The sequence below is a fragment of the Corvus moneduloides genome, chromosome 10, assembly GCF_009650955.1.
Source record: "Corvus moneduloides isolate bCorMon1 chromosome 10, bCorMon1.pri, whole genome shotgun sequence".
NCBI lineage: Eukaryota > Metazoa > Chordata > Aves > Passeriformes > Corvidae > Corvus > Corvus moneduloides.
In genome coordinates this window covers 28,168,319-28,185,977 of record NC_045485.1, presented here as the reverse complement: position 1 = coordinate 28,185,977, position 17,659 = coordinate 28,168,319, and the positions used below count along the sequence as shown (strand labels likewise).

Here is a 17,659-nt window from a genome sequence, read left to right as displayed (position 1 = left end):
TGGGGCAGCGCTGCTGGTAAAAAAGAGCAGTACGGGAAAGGCTGAGAAATGTGAGCGGAATAAAATATTGAGAGTGGTCTAAGAAATATTCAAAAGGTACTGCTGCAGGAGTGGTGGCTGCCCCGTGTCACTAAAAGAGCTGCACCGCGGGACGGTTGGGGCAGCGCTGCTGGTTCAAAAGAGCAGCACGGGAAAGGCTGGGAAGTGTAAAGGGAATAAAATGCTGAGCATGGTAAAAGAGGTACAATAAAGGTACTGCAGGAGGTGTGGCCGCTGCCCCGCGTCAGTAAAAGAGCTGCACCGCGGGACCGTCGGGGCAGCGCTGCTGGTTCAAAAGAGCAGCACGGGAAAGGCTGGGAAGTGTGAGCGGAATAAAATATTGAGAGTGGTCTAAGAAATATTGTAAAGGTACTGCAGCAGGAGTGGCCGCTGCCCCGTGTCACTAAAAGAGCTGCACCGAGGGACCGTCGGGGCAGCGCTGCTTGGAAAAAAGAGCAGCACGGGAAAGGCTGAGAGGTGTAAAGGGAATAAAATGCTGAGCATGGTAAAAGAGGTACAATAAAGGTACTGCAGGAGGTGTGGCCGCTGCCCCGTGTCAGTAAAAGAGCTTCAGCGAGGGACCGTTGGGGCAGCGCTGCTGGTTCAAAACAGCAGCACGAGAAAGGCTGAGAAGTGTGAGCGGAATAAAATATTGAGAGTGGTCTAAGAAATATTGTAAAGGTACTGCAGCAGGAGTGGTCGCTGCCCCGTGTCACTAAAAGAGCTGCACCGCGGGTCCGTTGGGGCAGCGCTGCTGGTAAAAAAGAGCAGTACGGGAAAGGCTGAGAAGTGTGAGCGGAATAAAATATTGAGAGTGGTCTAAGAAATATTCAAAAGGTACTGCAGCAGGAGTGGTCGCTGCCCCGTGTCACTAAAAGAGCTGCACCGAGGGACCGTTGGGGCAGCGCTGCTGGTTCAAAAGAGCAGCACGGGAAAGGCTGGGAAGTGTAAAGGCAATAAAATGCTGAGCATGGTAAAAGAGGTACAATAAAGGTACTGCAGCAGGTGTGGCCGCTGCCCCGTGTCAGTAAAAGAGCTGCACCGCGGGACCGTTGGGGCAGCGCTGCTGGTAAAAAAGAGCAGTACGGGAAAGGCTGAGAAGTGTGAGCGGAATAAAATATTGAGAGTGGTCTAAGAAATATTCAAAAGGTACTGCAGCAGGAGTGGTCGCTGCCCCGTGTCACTAAAAGAGCTGCACCGAGGGACCGTTGGGGCAGCGCTGCTGGTTCAAAAGAGCAGCACGGGAAAGGCTGGGAAGTGTAAAGGCAATAAAATGCTGAGCATGGTAAAAGAGGTACAATAAAGGTACTGCAGCAGGTGTGGCCGCTGCCCCGTGTCACTAAAAGAGCTGCACCGCGGGACCGTTGGGGCAGCGCTGCTGGTTAAAAAGAGCAGGAAGGGAAAGGCTGCGAAATGTGAGCGGAATAAAATATTGAGAATGGTCTAAGAAATATTGTAAAGGTACTGCAGCAGTACTGCAGCAGGAGTGGTGGCTGCCCCGTGTCAGTAAAAGAGCTGCACCGAGGGACCGTCGGGGCAGCGCTGCTTGGAAAAAAGAGCAGCACGGGAAAGGCTGAGAGGTGTAAAGGGAATAAAATATTGAGCCTGATAAAAGAGGTACAATAAAGGCACTGCAGGAGGGGTGGCCGCTGCCCCGTGTCACTAAAAGAGCTGCACCGCGGGACCGTTGGGGCAGCGCTGCTGGTTCAAAAGAGCAGCACGGGAAAGGCTGAGAGGTGTAAAGGGAATAAAATATTGAGAGTGGTCTAAGAAATATTGTAAAGGTACTGCAGCAGGAGTGGTCGCTGCCCCGTGTCACTAAAAGAGCTGCACCGCGGGACCGTCGGGGCAGCGCTGCTGGTTAAAAAGAGCAGAAAGGGAAAGGCTGCGAAATGTCAGCGGAATAAAATATTGAGAATGGTCTAAGAAATATTGTAAAGGTACTGCAGCAGGAGTGGTCGCTGCCCCGTGTCACTAAAAGAGCTGCACCGAGGGACCGTCGGGGCAGCGCTGCTTGGAAAAAAGAGCAGCACGGGAAAGGCTGAGAGGTGTAAAGGGAATAAAATTGAGCCTGATAAAAGAGGTACAATAAAGCCACTGCAGGAGGGGTGGCTGCTGCCCCGTGTCACTAAAAGAGCTGCACCGCGGGACCTTCGGGGCAGCGCTGCTGGTTCAAAAGGAGCAGCACGGGAAAGGCTGGGAAGTGTGAGCGGAATAAAATGCTGAGCATGGTAAAAGAGGTACAATAAAGGTACTGCAGCAGGTGTGGCCGCTGCCCCGTGTCACTAAAAGAGCTGCACCGAGGGACCGTCGGGGCAGCGCTGCTGGTAAAAAAGGAGCAGCACGGGAAAGGCTGGGAAGTGTAAAGGGAATAAAATGCTGAGCATGGTAAAAGAGGTACAATAAAGGTACTGCAGGAGGGGTGGCCGCTGCCCCGTGTCACTAAAAGAGCTGCACCGCGGGACCGTTGGGGCAGCGCGGCTGGTTCAAAAGAGCAGCACGGGAAAGGCTGGGAAGTGTGAGCGGAATAAAATATTGACAATGGTCTAAGAAATATTCAAAAGGTACTGCTGCAGGAGTGGTCGCTGCCCCGTGTCACTAAAAGAGCTTCAGCGAGGGACCGTCGGGGCAGCGCTGCTGGTTCAAAAGTGCAGCACGGAAAGGCTGGGATGTGTGAGCTGAATAAAATATTGACAATGGTCTAAGAAATATTGTAAAGGTACTGCAGCAGGAGTGGCCGCTGCCCCGCATCAGTAAAAAGAGCTGCACCGCGGGACCTTCGGGGCGGCGCTGCTGGTTAAAAAGAGCAGCACGGGAAAGGCTGAGAAGTGTGAGCGGAATAAAATATTGAGAGTGGTCTAAGAAATATTGTAAAGGTACTGCAGCAGGAGTGGTCGCTGCCCCGTGTCACTAAAAGAGCTGCACCGAGGGACCGTCGGGGCAGCGCTGCTTGGAAAAAAGAGCAGCACAGGAAAGGCTGAGAGGTGTAAAGGGAATAAAATATTGAGCCTGATAAAAGAGGTACAATAAAGGTACTGCAGGAGGGGTGGCTGCTGCCCAGTGTCAGTAAAAGAGCTGCACCGCGGGACCGTTGGGGCAGCGCTGCTGGTTCAAAAGAGCAGCACGGGAAAGGCTGGGAAGTGTGAGCGGAATAAAATATTGACAAGAGGATGTGTGAGCCGAATAAAATATTGAGAATGGTCTAAGAAATATTGTAAATGTACTGCAGCAGGAGTGGCCGCTGCCCCGTGTCACTAAAAGAGCTGCACCGCGGGACCGTCGGGGCAGCGCTGCTGGTAAAAAAGAGCAGCACGGGAAAGGCTGGGAAGTGTGAGCGGAATAAAATATTGAGAGTGGTCTAAGAAATATTGTAAAGGTACTGCAGCAGGAGTGGTCGCTGCCCCGTGTCACTAAAAGAGCTGCACCGAGGGACCGTCGGGGCAGCGCTGCTGGTTCAAAAGAGCAGCACGGGAAAGGCTGGGAAGTGTAAAGGGAATAAAATGCTGAGCGTGGTAAAAGAGGTACAATAAAGGTACTGCAGGAGGTGTGGCCGCTGCCCCGTGTCAGTAAAAGAGCTGCACCGCGGGACCTTCGGGGCAGCGCTGCTGGTTCAAAACAGCAGCACGGGAAAGGCTGAGAAGTGTGAGCGGAATAAAATATTGAGAGTGGTCTAAGAAATATTCAAGAGGTACTGCAGCAGGAGTGGTCGCTGCCCCGTGTCACTAAAAGAGCTGCACCGAGGGACCTTCGGGGCAGCGCTGCTGGTTCAAAAGAGCAGCACGGGAAAGGCTGGGAAGTGTAAAGGGAATAAAATGCTGAGCATGGTAAAAGAGGTACAATAAAGGTACTGCAGGAGGTGTGGCCGCTGCCCCGTGTCAGTAAAAGAGCTGCACCGCGGGACCGTTGGGGCAGCGCGGCTGGTTCAAAAGAGCAGCACGGGAAAGGCTGGGAAGTGTAAAGGGAATAAAATATTGAGAGTGGTCTAAGAAATATTGTAAAGGTACTGCAGCAGGAGTGGTCGCTGCCCCGTGTCACTAAAAGAGCTGCACCGCGGGACCGTTGGGGCAGCGCTGCTGGTTAAAAAGAGCAGAAAGGGAAAGGCTGCGAAATGTCAGCGGAATAAAATATTGAGAATGGTCTAAGAAATTTTGTAAAGGTACTGCAGCAGGAGTGGTCGCTGCCCCGTGTCACTAAAAGAGCTGCACCGAGGGACCGTCGGGGCAGCGCTGCTGGTTAAAAGGAGCAGAAAGGGAAAGGCTGGGAAGTGTAAAGGGAATAAAATGCTGAGCATGGTAAAAGAGGTACAATAAAGGTACTGCAGCAGGAGTGGTCGCTGCCCCGTGTCACTAAAAGAGCTGCACCGAGGGACCGTCGGGGCAGCGCTGCTGGTTAAAAGGAGCAGCACGGGAAAGGCTGGGAAGTGTAAAGGGAATAAAATGCTGAGCATGGTAAAAGAGGTACAATAAAGGTACTGCAGCAGGTGTGGCCGCTGCCTCGTGTCAGTAAAAGAGCTGCACCGCGGGACCGTTGGGGCAGCGCTGCTGGTTCAAAAGAGCAGCACGGGAAAGGCTGAGAAGTGTGAGCGGAATAAAATATTGAGAGTGGTCTAAGAAATATTGTAAAGGTACTGCAGCAGGAGTGGTGGCTGCCCCGTGTCACTAAAAGAGCTGCACCGCGGGACCGTCGGGGCAGCGCTGCTTGGAAAAAAGAGCAGCACGGGAAAGGCTGAGAAGTGTAAAGGGAATAAAATATTGAGCCTGATAAAAGAGGTACAATAAAGCCACTGCAGGAGGGGTGGCTGCTGCCCCGTGTCACTAAAAGAGCTGCACCGCGGGACCTTCGGGGCAGCGCTGCTGGTTCAAAAGGAGCAGCACGGGAAAGGCTGGGAAGTGTGAGCGGAATAAAATGCTGAGCATGGTAAAAGAGGTACAATAAAGGTACTGCAGCAGGTGTGGCCGCTGCCCCGTGTCACTAAAAGAGCTGCACCACGGGACCGTCGGGGCAGCGCTGCTGGTTCAAAAGAGCAGCACGGGAAAGGCTGGGAAGTGTGAGCGGAATAAAATATTGAGAGTGGTCTAAGAAATATCGTAAAGGTACTGCAGTAGGAGTGGTCGCTGCCCCGTGTCACTAAAAGAGCTGCACCGAGGGACCGTCGGGGCAGCGCTGCTGGTAAAAAAGGAGCAGCACGGGAAAGGCTGGGAAGTGTAAAGGGAATAAAATGCTGAGCATGGTAAAAGAGGTACAATAAAGGTACTGCAGGAGGGGTGGCCGCTGCCCCGTGTCACTAAAAGAGCTGCACCGCGGGACCGTTGGGGCAGCGCGGCTGGTTCAAAAGAGCAGCACGGGAAAGGCTGGGAAGTGTGAGCGGAATAAAATATTGACAATGGTCTAAGAAATATTCAAAAGGTACTGCTGCAGGAGTGGTCGCTGCCCCATGTCACTAAAAGAGCTGCAGCGAGGGACCTTCGGGGCAGCGCTGCTGGTTCAAAAGTGCAGCACGGAAAGGCTGGGATGTGTGAGCTGAATAAAATATTGACAATGGTCTAAGAAATATTGTAAAGGTACTGTAGCAGGAGTGGCCGCTGCCCCGCATCAGTAAAAGAGCTGCACCGTGGGACCTTCGGGGCAGCGCTGCTGGTTCAAAAGAGCAGCACGGGAAAGGCTGAGAAGTGTGAGCGGAATAAAATATTGAGAGTGGTCTAAGAAATATTGTAAAGGTACTGCAGCAGGAGTGGTCGCTGCCCCGTGTCACTAAAAGAGCTGCACCGAGGGACCGTCGGGGCAGCGCTGCTTGGAAAAAAGAGCAGCACGGGAAAGGCTGAGAGGGAATAAAATATTGAGCCTGATAAAAGAGGTACAATAAAGGTACTGCAGGAGGGGTGGCTGCTGCCCAGTGTCAGTAAAAGAGCTGCACCGCGGGACCGTTGGGGCAGCGCTGCTGGTAAAAAAGAGCAGCACGGGAAAGGCTGGGAAGTGTGAGCGGAATAAAATATTGACAAGAGGATGTGTGAGCCGAATAAAATATTGAGAATGGTCTAAGAAATATTGTAAAGGTACTGCAGCAGGAGTGGCCGCTGCCCCGTGTCACTAAAAGAGCTGCACCGCGGGACCGTTGGGGCAGCGCGGCTGGTTCAAAAGAACAGCACGGGAAAGGCTGGGAAGTGTGAGCGGAATAAAATATTGAGAGTGGTCTAAGAAATATTGTAAAGGTACTGCAGCAGGAGTGGTCGCTGCCCCGTGTCACTAAAAGAGCTGCACCGAGGGACCGTCGGGGCAGCGCTGCTGGTTCAAAAGAGCAGCACGGGAAAGGCTGGGAAGTGTAAAGGGAATAAAATGCTGAGCGTGGTAAAAGAGGTACAATAAAGGTACTGCAGCAGGTGTGGCCGCTGCCCCGTGTCACTAAAAGAGCTGCACCGCGGGACCGTTGGGGCAGCGCGGCTGGTTCAAAAGAGCAGCACGGGAAAGGCTGGGAAGTGTGAGCGGAATAAAATATTGAGAGTGGTCTAAGAAATATTGTAAAGGTACTGCAGCAGGAGTGGTCGCTGCCCCGTGTCACTAAAAGAGCTGCACCGAGGGACCGTTGGGGCAGCGCTGCTGGTAAAAAAGGAGCAGGAAGGGAAAGTCTGAGAAGTGTAAAGGGAATAAAATGCTGAGCATGGTAAAAGAGGTACAATAAAGGTACTGCAGCAGGAGTGGTCGCTGCCCCGTGTCACTAAAAGAGCTGCACCGAGGGACCGTCGGGGCAGCGCTGCTCGGAAAAAAGAGCAGCACGGGAAAGGCTGAGAGGTGTAAAGGGAATAAAATATTGAGCCTGATAAAGGAGGTACAATAAAGGTACTGCAGGAGGGGTGGCCGCTGCCCCGTGTCGGTAAAAGAGCTGCACCGCGGGACCTTCGGGGCGGCGCTGCTGGTTCAAAAGAGCAGCACGGGAAAGGCTGGGAAGTGTGAGCGGAAAAAAATATTGAGAGTGGTCTAAGAAATATTCAAAAGGTACTGCAGCAGGAGTGGCCGCTTCCCCGTGTCAGTAAAAGAGCTGCACCGAGGGACCGTTGGGGCAGCGCTGCTGGTTCAAAAGAGCAGCACGGGAAAGGCTGGGAAGTGTGAGCGGAAAAAAATATTGAGAGTGGTCTAAGAAATATTCAAAAGGTACTGCAGCAGGAGTGGCCGCTTCCCCGTGTCAGTAAAAGAGCTGCACCGAGGGACCGTTGGGGCAGCGCTGCTGGTTAAAAGGAGCAGCACGGGAAAGGCTGAGATGTGTAAAGGGAATAAAATGCTGAGCATGGTAAAAGAGGTACAATAAAGGTATTGCAGGAGGTGTGGCTCCGTCATCGGCAGCGCCGCTTCGTGCCGGTAGGGAGCGGGAGAACGCGGCGGCGGGCGGAGGGTGGCGAGTGCCGTCGGCGAGACGCGGCTTGGGCCGCCTGCGGTGTGCGATCTCCCGAGAGCAGCGGGGAGGCCCCCGGGGAGCGGCGGCGGGCGGGGCGCTGTGGGAGCCGGCGAATGTCCCCGAATGAGCCGCCCGGCGCAACGCGCGAGGTGCCAATGAAATAAAATAGAACACGGTAAAGTGCCATAGAGGAGCCGCACCTAGAGGGCTCCCCGCCCCTGCCCCGTGTCACTAAGAGAGCTGCACCGCGGGACCGTCGGGGCGGCGCTGCTGGTTAAAAAGAGCAGAAAGGGAAAGGCTGGGAAATGTGAGCGGAATAAAATATTGAGAGTGGTCTAAGAAATATTGTAAAGGTACTGCAGCAGGAGTGGCCGCTGGCCCGTGTCACTAAAAGACCTGCACCGAGGGACCTTCGGGGCAGCGCTGCTGGTAAAAAAGGCGCCCGGAAAGGCTGAGCTGTGTAAAGGGAATAAAATGCTGAGCATGGTAAAAGAGGTACAATAAAGGTACTGCAGCAGCAGGTGTGGCCGCCGCGCCGTGTCAGTAAAAGAGCTGCACCGCGGGACCATCGGGGCAGCGCTGCTGCTTAAAAAGAGCAGTACGGGAAAGGCTGGGAAGTGTGAGCCGAATAAAATATTGACACTGGTCTAAGAAATATTGTAAAGGTACTGCTGCAGGAGTGGCCGCTGCCCCGCATCAGTAAAAGAGCTGCACCACGGGACCGTTGGGGCAGCGCTGCTGGTAAAAAAGAGCAGCACGGGAAAGGCTGAGAGGTGTAAAGGGAATAAAATGCTGAGCATGGTGAAAGAGGTACAATAAAGGCACTGCAGCAGGTGTGGCCGCTGCCCCGTGTCAGTAAAAGAGCTGCACCGCGGGACCGTCGGGGCAGCGCTGCTGGTTGAAAAGAGCAGCACGGAAAGGCTGGGAAGTGTGAGCGGAATAAAATATTGACAATGGTCTAAGAAATATTGTAAAGGTACTGCAGCAGGAGTAGCCGCTGCCCCGTGTCACTAAAAGAGCTGCACCGAGGCACCTTTGGGGTGGTGTTGATGGTAAACGTGCAGCACGGAAAAGGACTGGAGGTGTGAGGGAAATAAAATATAGAGAAAGGTCTGAGAAATAATAACAGCACCGCAGCAGGAGTAGCCGCTTCCTCAGGATAAAATGAGCTGCACCGAGGCGCAGCTGGGCCAGGTGTGCTGCTTCAAAGGTGTCACGGCAAAGGTCGCATCTGTGAAGGGAATAAAATTGCGAAAAAGGTCGAAAATGCTTTAAAAGTACTGCAGCAGGAGTGGCCGCTGCCCCGTGTCACTAAAAGAGCTGCACCGCGGGACCGTCGGGGCAGCGCTGCTGGTTAAAAGGAGCAGCACGGGAAAGGCTGAGATGTGTAAAGGGAATAAAATGCTGAGCACGGTAAAAGAGGTACAATAAAGGTACTGCAGCAGGGGTGGCCGCTGCCCCGTGTCACTAAAAGAGCTTCTCCGAGGCACCGGCTGGGCTGCGCCGTTCCCGCCTCGGGCGCTTCTGGGCGGTTTTGAGGCAGGGGGAGCCCACCGCGGCAGTGGCGGGAAAAGGGGGTGCGGAGTATAAAAGGGGGCGCCGGCGTCGCGGCCCCTCAGTCGGGGGGCGGCGGCGGCGGCGGCGGCGGCGGCGGCGGCGGCGGCAGGAGCTCCGCGGGCTAGCCCGGGTGCGGGGACGCCGCCCTGTGCGGCCGAAGGCGCCGGCCCTGAGGCGCGGGGAAAGCGGCATGGCAGCCGCGCATCGGCTCCGTCATCGGCAGCGCCGCTTCGTGCCGGTAGGGAGCGGGAGAACGCGGCGGCGGGCGGCGGGTGGTGAGTGCCGTCGGCGAGACGGGGCTTGGGCCGCCTGCGGTGTGCGATCTCCCGAGAGCAGCGGGGAGGCCCCCGGGGAGCGGCGGCGGGCGGGGCGCTGTGGGAGCCGGCGCATGTCCCCGAATGAGCCGCCCGGCGCAACGCGCGAGGTGCCAATGAAATAAAATAGAACACGATAAAGTGCCATAGAGGAGCCGCACCTAGAGGGCTCCCCGCCCCTGCCCCGTGTCACTAAGAGAGCTGCACCGCGGGACCGTCGGGGCGGCGCTGCTGGTTAAAAAGAGCAGCACGGGAAAGGCTGAGCGGTGTAAAGGGAATAAAATGCTGAGCATGGTAAAAGAGGTACAATAAAGGTACTGCAGCAGCAGGTGTGGCTGCTGCCCCGTGTCAGTAAAAGAGCTGCACCGCGGGACCGTCCGGGCAGCGCTGCTGGTTAAAAAGAGCAGCACGGGAAAGGCTGGGAAGTGTGAGCGGAATAAAATATTGAGAGTGGTCTAAGCAATATTGTAAAGGTAGTGCAGCAGGAGTGGCCGCTGCCCCGTGTCACTAAAAGAGCTGCACCGAGGGACCGTCGGGGCAGCGCTGCTGGTAAAATGGGGCCCGGAAAGGCTGAGAAGTGTAAAGGGAATAAAATGCCGGCGCCGGGCTGGCGGCTCGCAGGGTTCGGGCAGGGCCGTGGCTTGGCCGGGGCTGCGCTGGGCCCGGTCCCGACCCCGATCCCGATCCCGGCCCCGTCCCGTCTGGCGCTTCCCGGCGGCTCCCGCCCCGATCACGTGACGCGCGGGGAACCACGTGACCCATGCGGAGCGCGCGCGTAGGGGGCGTGGCGCGGGTCAGGCCCGGCCTCCCCGCGGGATAGACCGGGAAACACCGGGACAGACCGGGACACAGCGGAACGTGTGGATTATTATGCGGGTAATGACCACGGGTGCAGCAAAGAGGAGCAGGGTAACGGAGAACATGGAGATGAGAGCCACCCGGCAGTGCTCCTGCTCGTGAGACGGGCACAGGGAAGCCACTGTGGGAATGAGAATGATGGGAACGAAGAAGGTCAAGCATTGAGCACCCCACAGCACCCACATCATGGGATTGGGAAGGTCACAGCGGCAGCAGAGCTTGCAGAGCTTTTCCATGTCCTTTTTGGCGCTGATGGCTGTCATCCAGAAGAGCACCCAGTAGCAGGAGAACGCTGACACCAGGTAAAGGAATCTCACGTACATCAGGGGCATGACAGGAGAGCAGGACACATCTTCCAGCAGGAAGAGCAGGGCAGAGGGGACCGCAAAGAGGAGGAAGATGAAGTCGGTGACAGCCAGGCTAAAGATGCTGGCAGTATGCCCTTTCCATCTGAGGAGGCAGAAGAGCCCCGTTCCCGGCCAGCCCACAGAGACAGATGAGCAGTGTCACACTGTGTATGGCCACGTCGGTGACATCTGTCTCACATGGATCATCTCCTTCGGTGGGTGAGGCAGAAGGTGGGGACACGGAGCTCACCGCCATGGATGGACGCTGGGCAGGCGGTGGGATGTGGCCCCGGCTGTGGTCAGAGTGGATGGGCAGTCAGTGCTTGGAGAATCCAGGGATGGACCAAGCGGCTCCTCAGCAGCTCCCTGCAGCGGGAAGGGTTTGGTGGAGAGAAGTGAGATGTGCAGGGGATCAGGGTGGTGGGAATGGTGGGGTGGGAGAGGGAGGAGGGAGGGTTGGGCTGTTCAGCAGGGGATTGAGAAATAACATAGAGAATAAACATTTTCAGCTCCCCGATGTTGCTGAAAGACCAAGTAGTGAAAAAGATTAAAGGATTTAAATGTGTGCACACAGGGCAAGAAATGAGGCTGGAGCCGGTGCTGGAACAGATCTGGAGGCCTGCAGTGGTTCTGGGGCAGTTCTGTCACAAGACGCAACAGTGCACGCCCAGGAAAATAGCTCAAGGCAAGGTCACCTTTAATACTGAAGCATTCAGTGAATATGACCAGCAGAGACCCCTCTTAATGAATCTGCAGGACCATCAAAAGACTTCCAGGAGGAGGTGAATGCATGGAAATTAGTTCTAGGAAAGTGATTTTTGTTTATTAGATAAGAAACAGATTTTAATGACAATGTGTGTTTTCAGTGGATAAAACCCCGCCCACCCCGCCGCCCGCAGGTGCTGTTGCCGTGGCGGCCGCTGGAATGCGGCCCGGGCGCATCCCCAAGGGAAAAGGAGGCACAAAATGAGGAGCTGGGAAGTAAAAGGGGAAGGCTGCGCAGCGCCCGCGGCGCCCCGAGAGCGAGGAGCAGCCCCCGCTCCTCTGAGGGCCCATCTCTGCCCCCTGTCCATGTGCAGTGCCCGGGGAAGAGCAGAGTCTGGGATCAAAGGACCACCCAGTCTCCCACAGCAAGGAAAGCCCGGCACCCCGGTGTTTCAGGGGCACACAAAGGGCTGTGCAGGGCAGGGAAGGACCAGCAGGACCTTTCTCCTCCTCAGCCCCCGCTCCAAGGCGCAGCAGCCCCAGGTGTGACAGGCCAGGATGAGGAGGGGGCAGCTCCTGCCAGAGGCCGCTCTCAGAGGGTTCCCTGGGCACACCTGTGCAGGGAGCTGCTGGTCCAGAGGGGCAATGGGGGCATCCCGAGTGTCCCTCCAGGGACAATGGTCGGAGCATCCGGCAGGAGCTGGGGAGCAGCCGGAGGCACCTGGGCACAGAGCACTGCTCCCAGAAAATGCCCAGGGAAAACCCCTCGTGCCAAGGGGCAGCACCTGAGCAGGCAGGGCAGCATGTGGGGTCCCAGGGAAACATTCCACTTTCCCCTTTCATCTTGGCAGCCCTTCCCCAGTGCCCCCAGAAAAAAAGGGGGGTTATGAGGAGAAAAGGGATTTAAACGGAGGGAAAAAACTTCCTTTTCCATAATTGTCTGTGTTTAAATTAAGGGGGAATCCCCTTCCTCTGCAATTTTAAGGGTATCACTTGAAGGAAACCCTGCCTTTTCCATGCTCTTAGGGGTATCACTTGACAGGGAATCCCCATTTTCCATTATTCTCCAGTTTAAATAGAAGGGGAAAACCTTGACAATGCTATTTTATTGGTTGGAATTGAGCATAACTCCCCCATTTTCATCATCCCAAGGTTTAAATTGAGGGGAAAGCCCGGTTGTCCCTCCTTTATAAGGATTTGAATTGAGGGAGAAATCCCCCTTTTTCCATCACTGGAGAGACCTGAAGTAAGGAAACCCCCTCTTTTTCCAGTATTTTAGGGGATTCAGAGGAGAGAACCCATTTATTCCTATGGCATCTATTTAAGTAGAGACAAACACTCCCTAGTCTCTCATTTTAAGGGGTTCAATTGAAGGAAGCTCCCCCTTTTTCAGCATTTTAAGAATTTAAATCTGTACTTCAGGGCACTTCTAGCTGGGTACTGGCACCCAATCTCTCACAAGGGAGCGAGCCCAGCACTCACAAAACCCTCCTGCTGCCAGAGAGCCCATTATTTTTTCAGTTTTATTTATAATGAATACAGCCCTAATTAGAGACCCCAACAGGAGTTACATCATGTATATTATTACTATTCTTCTCCACCCTCCATAGTCCTGTGACTCAATAGTCACTAATGAACAATTACAGAACTTAACAAGGAATCATGCAACTCATCTGTCTACGCTGCCAAAACAAGGAGTTTTTTTACCCTTTCAGTGGATGCAGCTGTAGTAAAACAGAAGGCATCTACAGAGCCCTTCACTCACCTGGAATTTAAGTCAGAGCAGCCAAACAGCTGCAGCTCCTCCCAGTGCTTTTATCCCTTATGGTAAAATTGCCTCCTCCCTTTTCCCCGGGCATTGTGGGAACGAGAGGCGGGCCCGGCCAGGGGTATATTAACCCCAGCCCTGGGTAAAAGAGGCCCATTCCTTCTGTGGGGTTATTTCAGGTAAGGGTGTCTTCTTATTTCCATGAAGGGGGGTCTTTCAGGTTTTTTCAGCTTTCTTTCAGCAGGTATTTTTGGCATCTAAAGCAATAGAAGCTTTGAAGATACTGTGAAGAAGATAGCATTGAGTGCATAGTTCATGATTTTTGGATTGAGTGTTCAGGGTTGATAAGGTGCTTGGTGCTTTTTGTAATTTTTTTTTCCCTTGTTTTTCTTAGAAGCATTGCAACTTGCTGAAATTCCAGATTGTGTCAAGTATGACACTTCAAATTTGTTCAGCAGATTCATTGTGCTGCAAGAGGGAGCTACCCTGGGTCAGAGATGACATCGGAGATGGAGGCTTCTGATAGGTAAGTTAAGGACTGCAAGCATGAGTGGGAGAGGGAGCAGGCTCCCAGTTAGTAGCTGACTTGTTGGGATTTGGCTTGTATGCCACTACACTGGTGCACTGATTTTGGTTTTCTTTGTCATAGCTGACTAAGAGGCCAACCTGGTGATCACAGTGCCTTTGGAGATGGCTGAGGTGGACTCCTTTTGTATCCAGTGTGGATTCACATCACTGGTCATCTGAAAGCTAAGTTGGGGGCCAGGGCCTGGAGATGGGATGATAGCAGGGTAGTGGGTTGGAAATTCCTGGGAGAGATTTAAAAAGTAGTGTAGGGGAAAGGGACGCTCTCCAAGGGGCTTCTTAGGTAAGCTAAAGGGAGTAGCCCTACTTTTGACTGCAACTGTAGGGTGTGCAGCGCAGAGCAGTTCCAGTGTGTGTTGTCTTGTCCGGTGTGTGTTCTGTGTCTTTGGCTTCCCTTGGATCAGATCTCTCTGCCTTTTACCCTTAAGGGGCTTATCATAAGCATTGGCCATCATCTCTAGCTTCTTGAACTTTCGTACTTCTCGGTAGGATGCCAATATCACTTGTTCTTTTACTAGTGGGCTTGGCCACATCTTGGAATCACATCTTGAAAGCATTGAGTCGGATCTCTTTTGAGGCCTTGTTCCTGGCTGTACTGCCATCCATCCTTTCCAGCCGTGAGCTGTAATGTCCTGGGGCTTGTAAGATTGTCAGGATATGGGAGCATTCTAAATGTGGCATTGTCTCTCACAGCCATCTTGATCATTGTGACTGACAGTTCTTAGAACAGGTCACTGTTACAGTCTTTTCTTCTGCTCCTTAGAGGCCCCCTTCATCCACCAATGCCATACCATCAGTTGTCTCTTTTGGCGTCGTCTCTGTCCTTGCTATCGTTCTTCTTGCCGAGAGCTTTTTTTATCATCCTCATGTCACACTGCTTGTAGTATAATGTGTTGTTTGAGTTTGTGTCTAGCCTGGAATTGCTCTGCCCTGTAGAGTAGTCCTGGCGGGGGGGTAGGTGGAGAAGAAAGGAGACTTTACAGGGAGCCTTTTGCTTTGCTCAGCCACCTGAGCCACGCCTCGGATGGAGTGACTGTGGCCAGTCTGTGTGGTGTTCAGTGGAGACGTGGGAGTGGTGCAGTGGTGTCTTGCAGTTTCATAGTAGTTTGTCCTAAGGCCCACTACTGTGGGATCCTAGGCAGTTTGCTTTGAGGAATGAGAACTTGGGAAAGGCTAAGCTGAGTAACTTTGACAAATAATTCTTTTGCAGAGGGAGAGCATGTAAACCTGATGTGAACGGAGGAGACCAGAGGAGCACAGCAACGAGGTGGGTCGGTGCCTGAAGTCCAAGCTACGGCCTGACTCTGGGCTCTACGTTTACCTCACTGTTCGGATTTTCATTTTGAAGATGCGAGGCACTTGGCACAGCAGGGTATTGGCACCGGGGGGACCATGAGCTGGATGAGTATTGATTCCATCACAGAAGTGGATGCTACTGGAGTTGTTGTATTAGCGATGAAACTATAAGTAGCCTTTGATTTTTTTGTGTTTTACAGGTGGTCTGCAGCATTCAAATCGCTACTCCAACATGACAGACACCCTTGCAGAAAGAGGTCACAGTTGAGCACTTCCAGGTGGAACCTACCTTGGCAATGCAACACTTTTGGACACTACATCGGCATGTGCCTTTCCACTTTGTTTTGCCCCTTCTCCCCTGGGAAGGTTGGTCATCATTCAGCTTTTCAGGGGTGGTGTTTCATTTTGGTTATGTTGCAGGGCTGTTCTTTGTCTTTATTTTTAGGAAGTAAACCTGGATATCAGCAGTCAAGGTCAAGTGAGCGAGGTAAGCAGTGACCAGTGGACGCAACCAGTTATTGCTTGGGTGCCAAATTCTGGGGCAGCTCAAAGCATGCATTGTCTAAGCATCCATTTGTGTGTTTTAGGTGGCCCACTTGTATTATGCCTGCAGGGGCTGAACCCCCTCATGGACCAGCTGATGGAGCCAGTTTATCACCCTTGAGCTGCCCCTGTGAGCCTTCCAGAAGTATTACAGGGCTCTGCGATGAAGCCTGTACCTTTTCTGTTTGAAGGTGCCATCTGGGCAGCTTTTGGCAATGGCTGAGGAGTTGCGGCGAGTCGGGGAGGGAGGGAGGAGCGAGGGTCCACTCAAGTTTCAGCAATGCCACATCACCTTGTCCCCTCTTAACCCAGGGATACCCTGCGACGGCGGCGTCGGCCTTGGAGTGCGGCCACAGCGTATGAGCCGAGGACCGGGACGTTCTCAGGAGACGGTGAGTAGTGGAATTGTCGGGTTTTGGCTGATGTGCTGCTGAGTTCAGGCACTGATGTTTGGTTTTCTTTATTGCAGTAGACTAAGAGAGAACAGCCCTCTGAGGGCAGGAACTTCCCAGATGATGAGGCGGCCTTCTTTTGCACCTGATGAGGATTTGCATCCCTGGATATCTGAGAGCTAAGTTGAGGGCTACACCTCAGGGAGGGGGATGAGAGTGGGGTGCTGGGTCAGGACTTGGTGGGAGGGATTTTTGGATTAGCTTTGGAGATGGGGATGTCCACGAGAGGGCCCCTTAGGCCACGTAAAGGGAAAGCCTCGCTTTTGATCACAATGCTGATGTGTGGAGGGCAGAGCAGTCCCGGTGTGTGTTGTCTTGTCCGGTGTGTGTTCTGTGTCTTTGGCTTCCCTTGGATCAGATCTCTCTGCCTTTTACCCTTAAGGGGCTTATCATAAGCATTGGCCATCATCTCTAGCTTCTTGAACTTTCGTACTTCTCGGTAGGATGCCAATATCACTTGTTCTTTTACTAGTGGGCTTGGCCACATCTTGGAATCACATCTTGAAAGCATTGAGTCGGATCTCTTTTGAGGCCTTGTTCCTGGCTGTACTGCCATCCATCCTTTCCAGCCGTGAGCTGTAATGTCCTGGGGCTTGTAAGATTGTCAGGATATGGGAGCATTCTAAATGTGGCATTGTCTCTCACAGCCATCTTGATCATTGTGACTGACAGTTCTTAGAACAGGTCACTGTTACAGTCTTTTCTTCTGCTCCTTAGAGCCCCCTTCATCCACCAATGCCATACCATCAGTTGTCTCTTTTGGCGTCGTCTCTGTCCTTGCTATCGTTCTTCTTGCCGAGAGCTTTTTTTATCATCCTCATGTCACACTGCTTGTAGTATAATGTGTTGTTTGAGTTTGTGTCTAGCCTGGAATTGCTCTGCCCTGTAGAGTAGTCCTGGCGGGGGGGTAGGTGGAGAAGAAAGGAGACTTTACAGGGAGCCTTTTGCTTTGCTCAGCCACCTGAGCCACGCCTCGGATGGAGTGACTGTGGCCAGTCTGTGTGGTGTTCAGTGGAGACGTGGGAGTGGTGCAGTGGTGTCTTGCAGTTTCATAGTAGTTTGTCCTAAGGCCCACTACTGTGGGATCCTAGGCAGTTTGCTTTGAGGAATGAGAACTTGGGAAAGGCTAAGCTGAGTAACTTTGACAAATAATTCTTTTGCAGAGGGAGAGCATGTAAACCTGATGTGAACGGAGGAGACCAGAGGAGCACAGCAACGAGGTGGGTCGGTGCCTGAAGTCCAAGCTACGGCCTGACTCTGGGCTCTACGTTTACCTCACTGTTCGGATTTTCATTTTGAAGATGCGAGGCACTTGGCACAGCAGGGTATTGGCACCGGGGGGACCATGAGCTGGATGAGTATTGATTCCATCACAGAAGTGGATGCTACTGGAGTTGTTGTATTAGCGATGAAACTATAAGTAGCCTTTGATTTTTTTGTGTTTTACAGGTGGTCTGCAGCATTCAAATCGCTACTCCAACATGACAGACACCCTTGCAGAAAGAGGTCACAGTTGAGCACTTCCAGGTGGAACCTACCTTGGCAATGCAACACTTTTGGACACTACATCGGCATGTGCCTTTCCACTTTGTTTTGCCCCTTCTCCCCTGGGAAGGTTGGTCATCATTCAGCTTTTCAGGGGTGGTGTTTCATTTTGGTTATGTTGCAGGGCTGTTCTTTGTCTTTATTTTTAGGAAGTAAACCTGGATATCAGCAGTCAAGGTCAAGTGAGCGAGGTAAGCAGTGACCAGTGGACGCAACCAGTTATTGCTTGGGTGCCAAATTCTGGGGCAGCTCAAAGCATGCAT

At 53.2% G+C, this 17,659-nt stretch overlaps 1 protein-coding gene and 1 long non-coding RNA gene across 2 annotated transcripts; both read right to left on the bottom strand.

Moving 5' to 3' along the window:
• Positions 1 to 10,076: 10,076 nt before the first annotated feature.
• LOC116448570 lies at positions 10,077 to 11,074 on the bottom strand. The gene is given in 2 exon segments (XM_032119153.1): positions 10,077 to 10,614; positions 10,616 to 11,074. Coding segments are annotated over 2 exon segments (666 nt in total). The 5' UTR covers positions 10,759 to 11,074; the 3' UTR covers positions 10,077 to 10,091.
• Positions 11,075 to 11,182: 108 nt separating this feature from the next.
• On the bottom strand, positions 11,183 to 13,197 carry LOC116448574. The gene is made up of 2 exons (XR_004242049.1): positions 12,667 to 13,197; positions 11,183 to 12,623 (listed from the first exon to the last, which is right to left on the bottom strand). It is a non-coding gene; the product is annotated as an uncharacterized LOC116448574 (long non-coding RNA).
• Between the last annotated feature and the right edge of the window lie 4,462 nt (positions 13,198 to 17,659).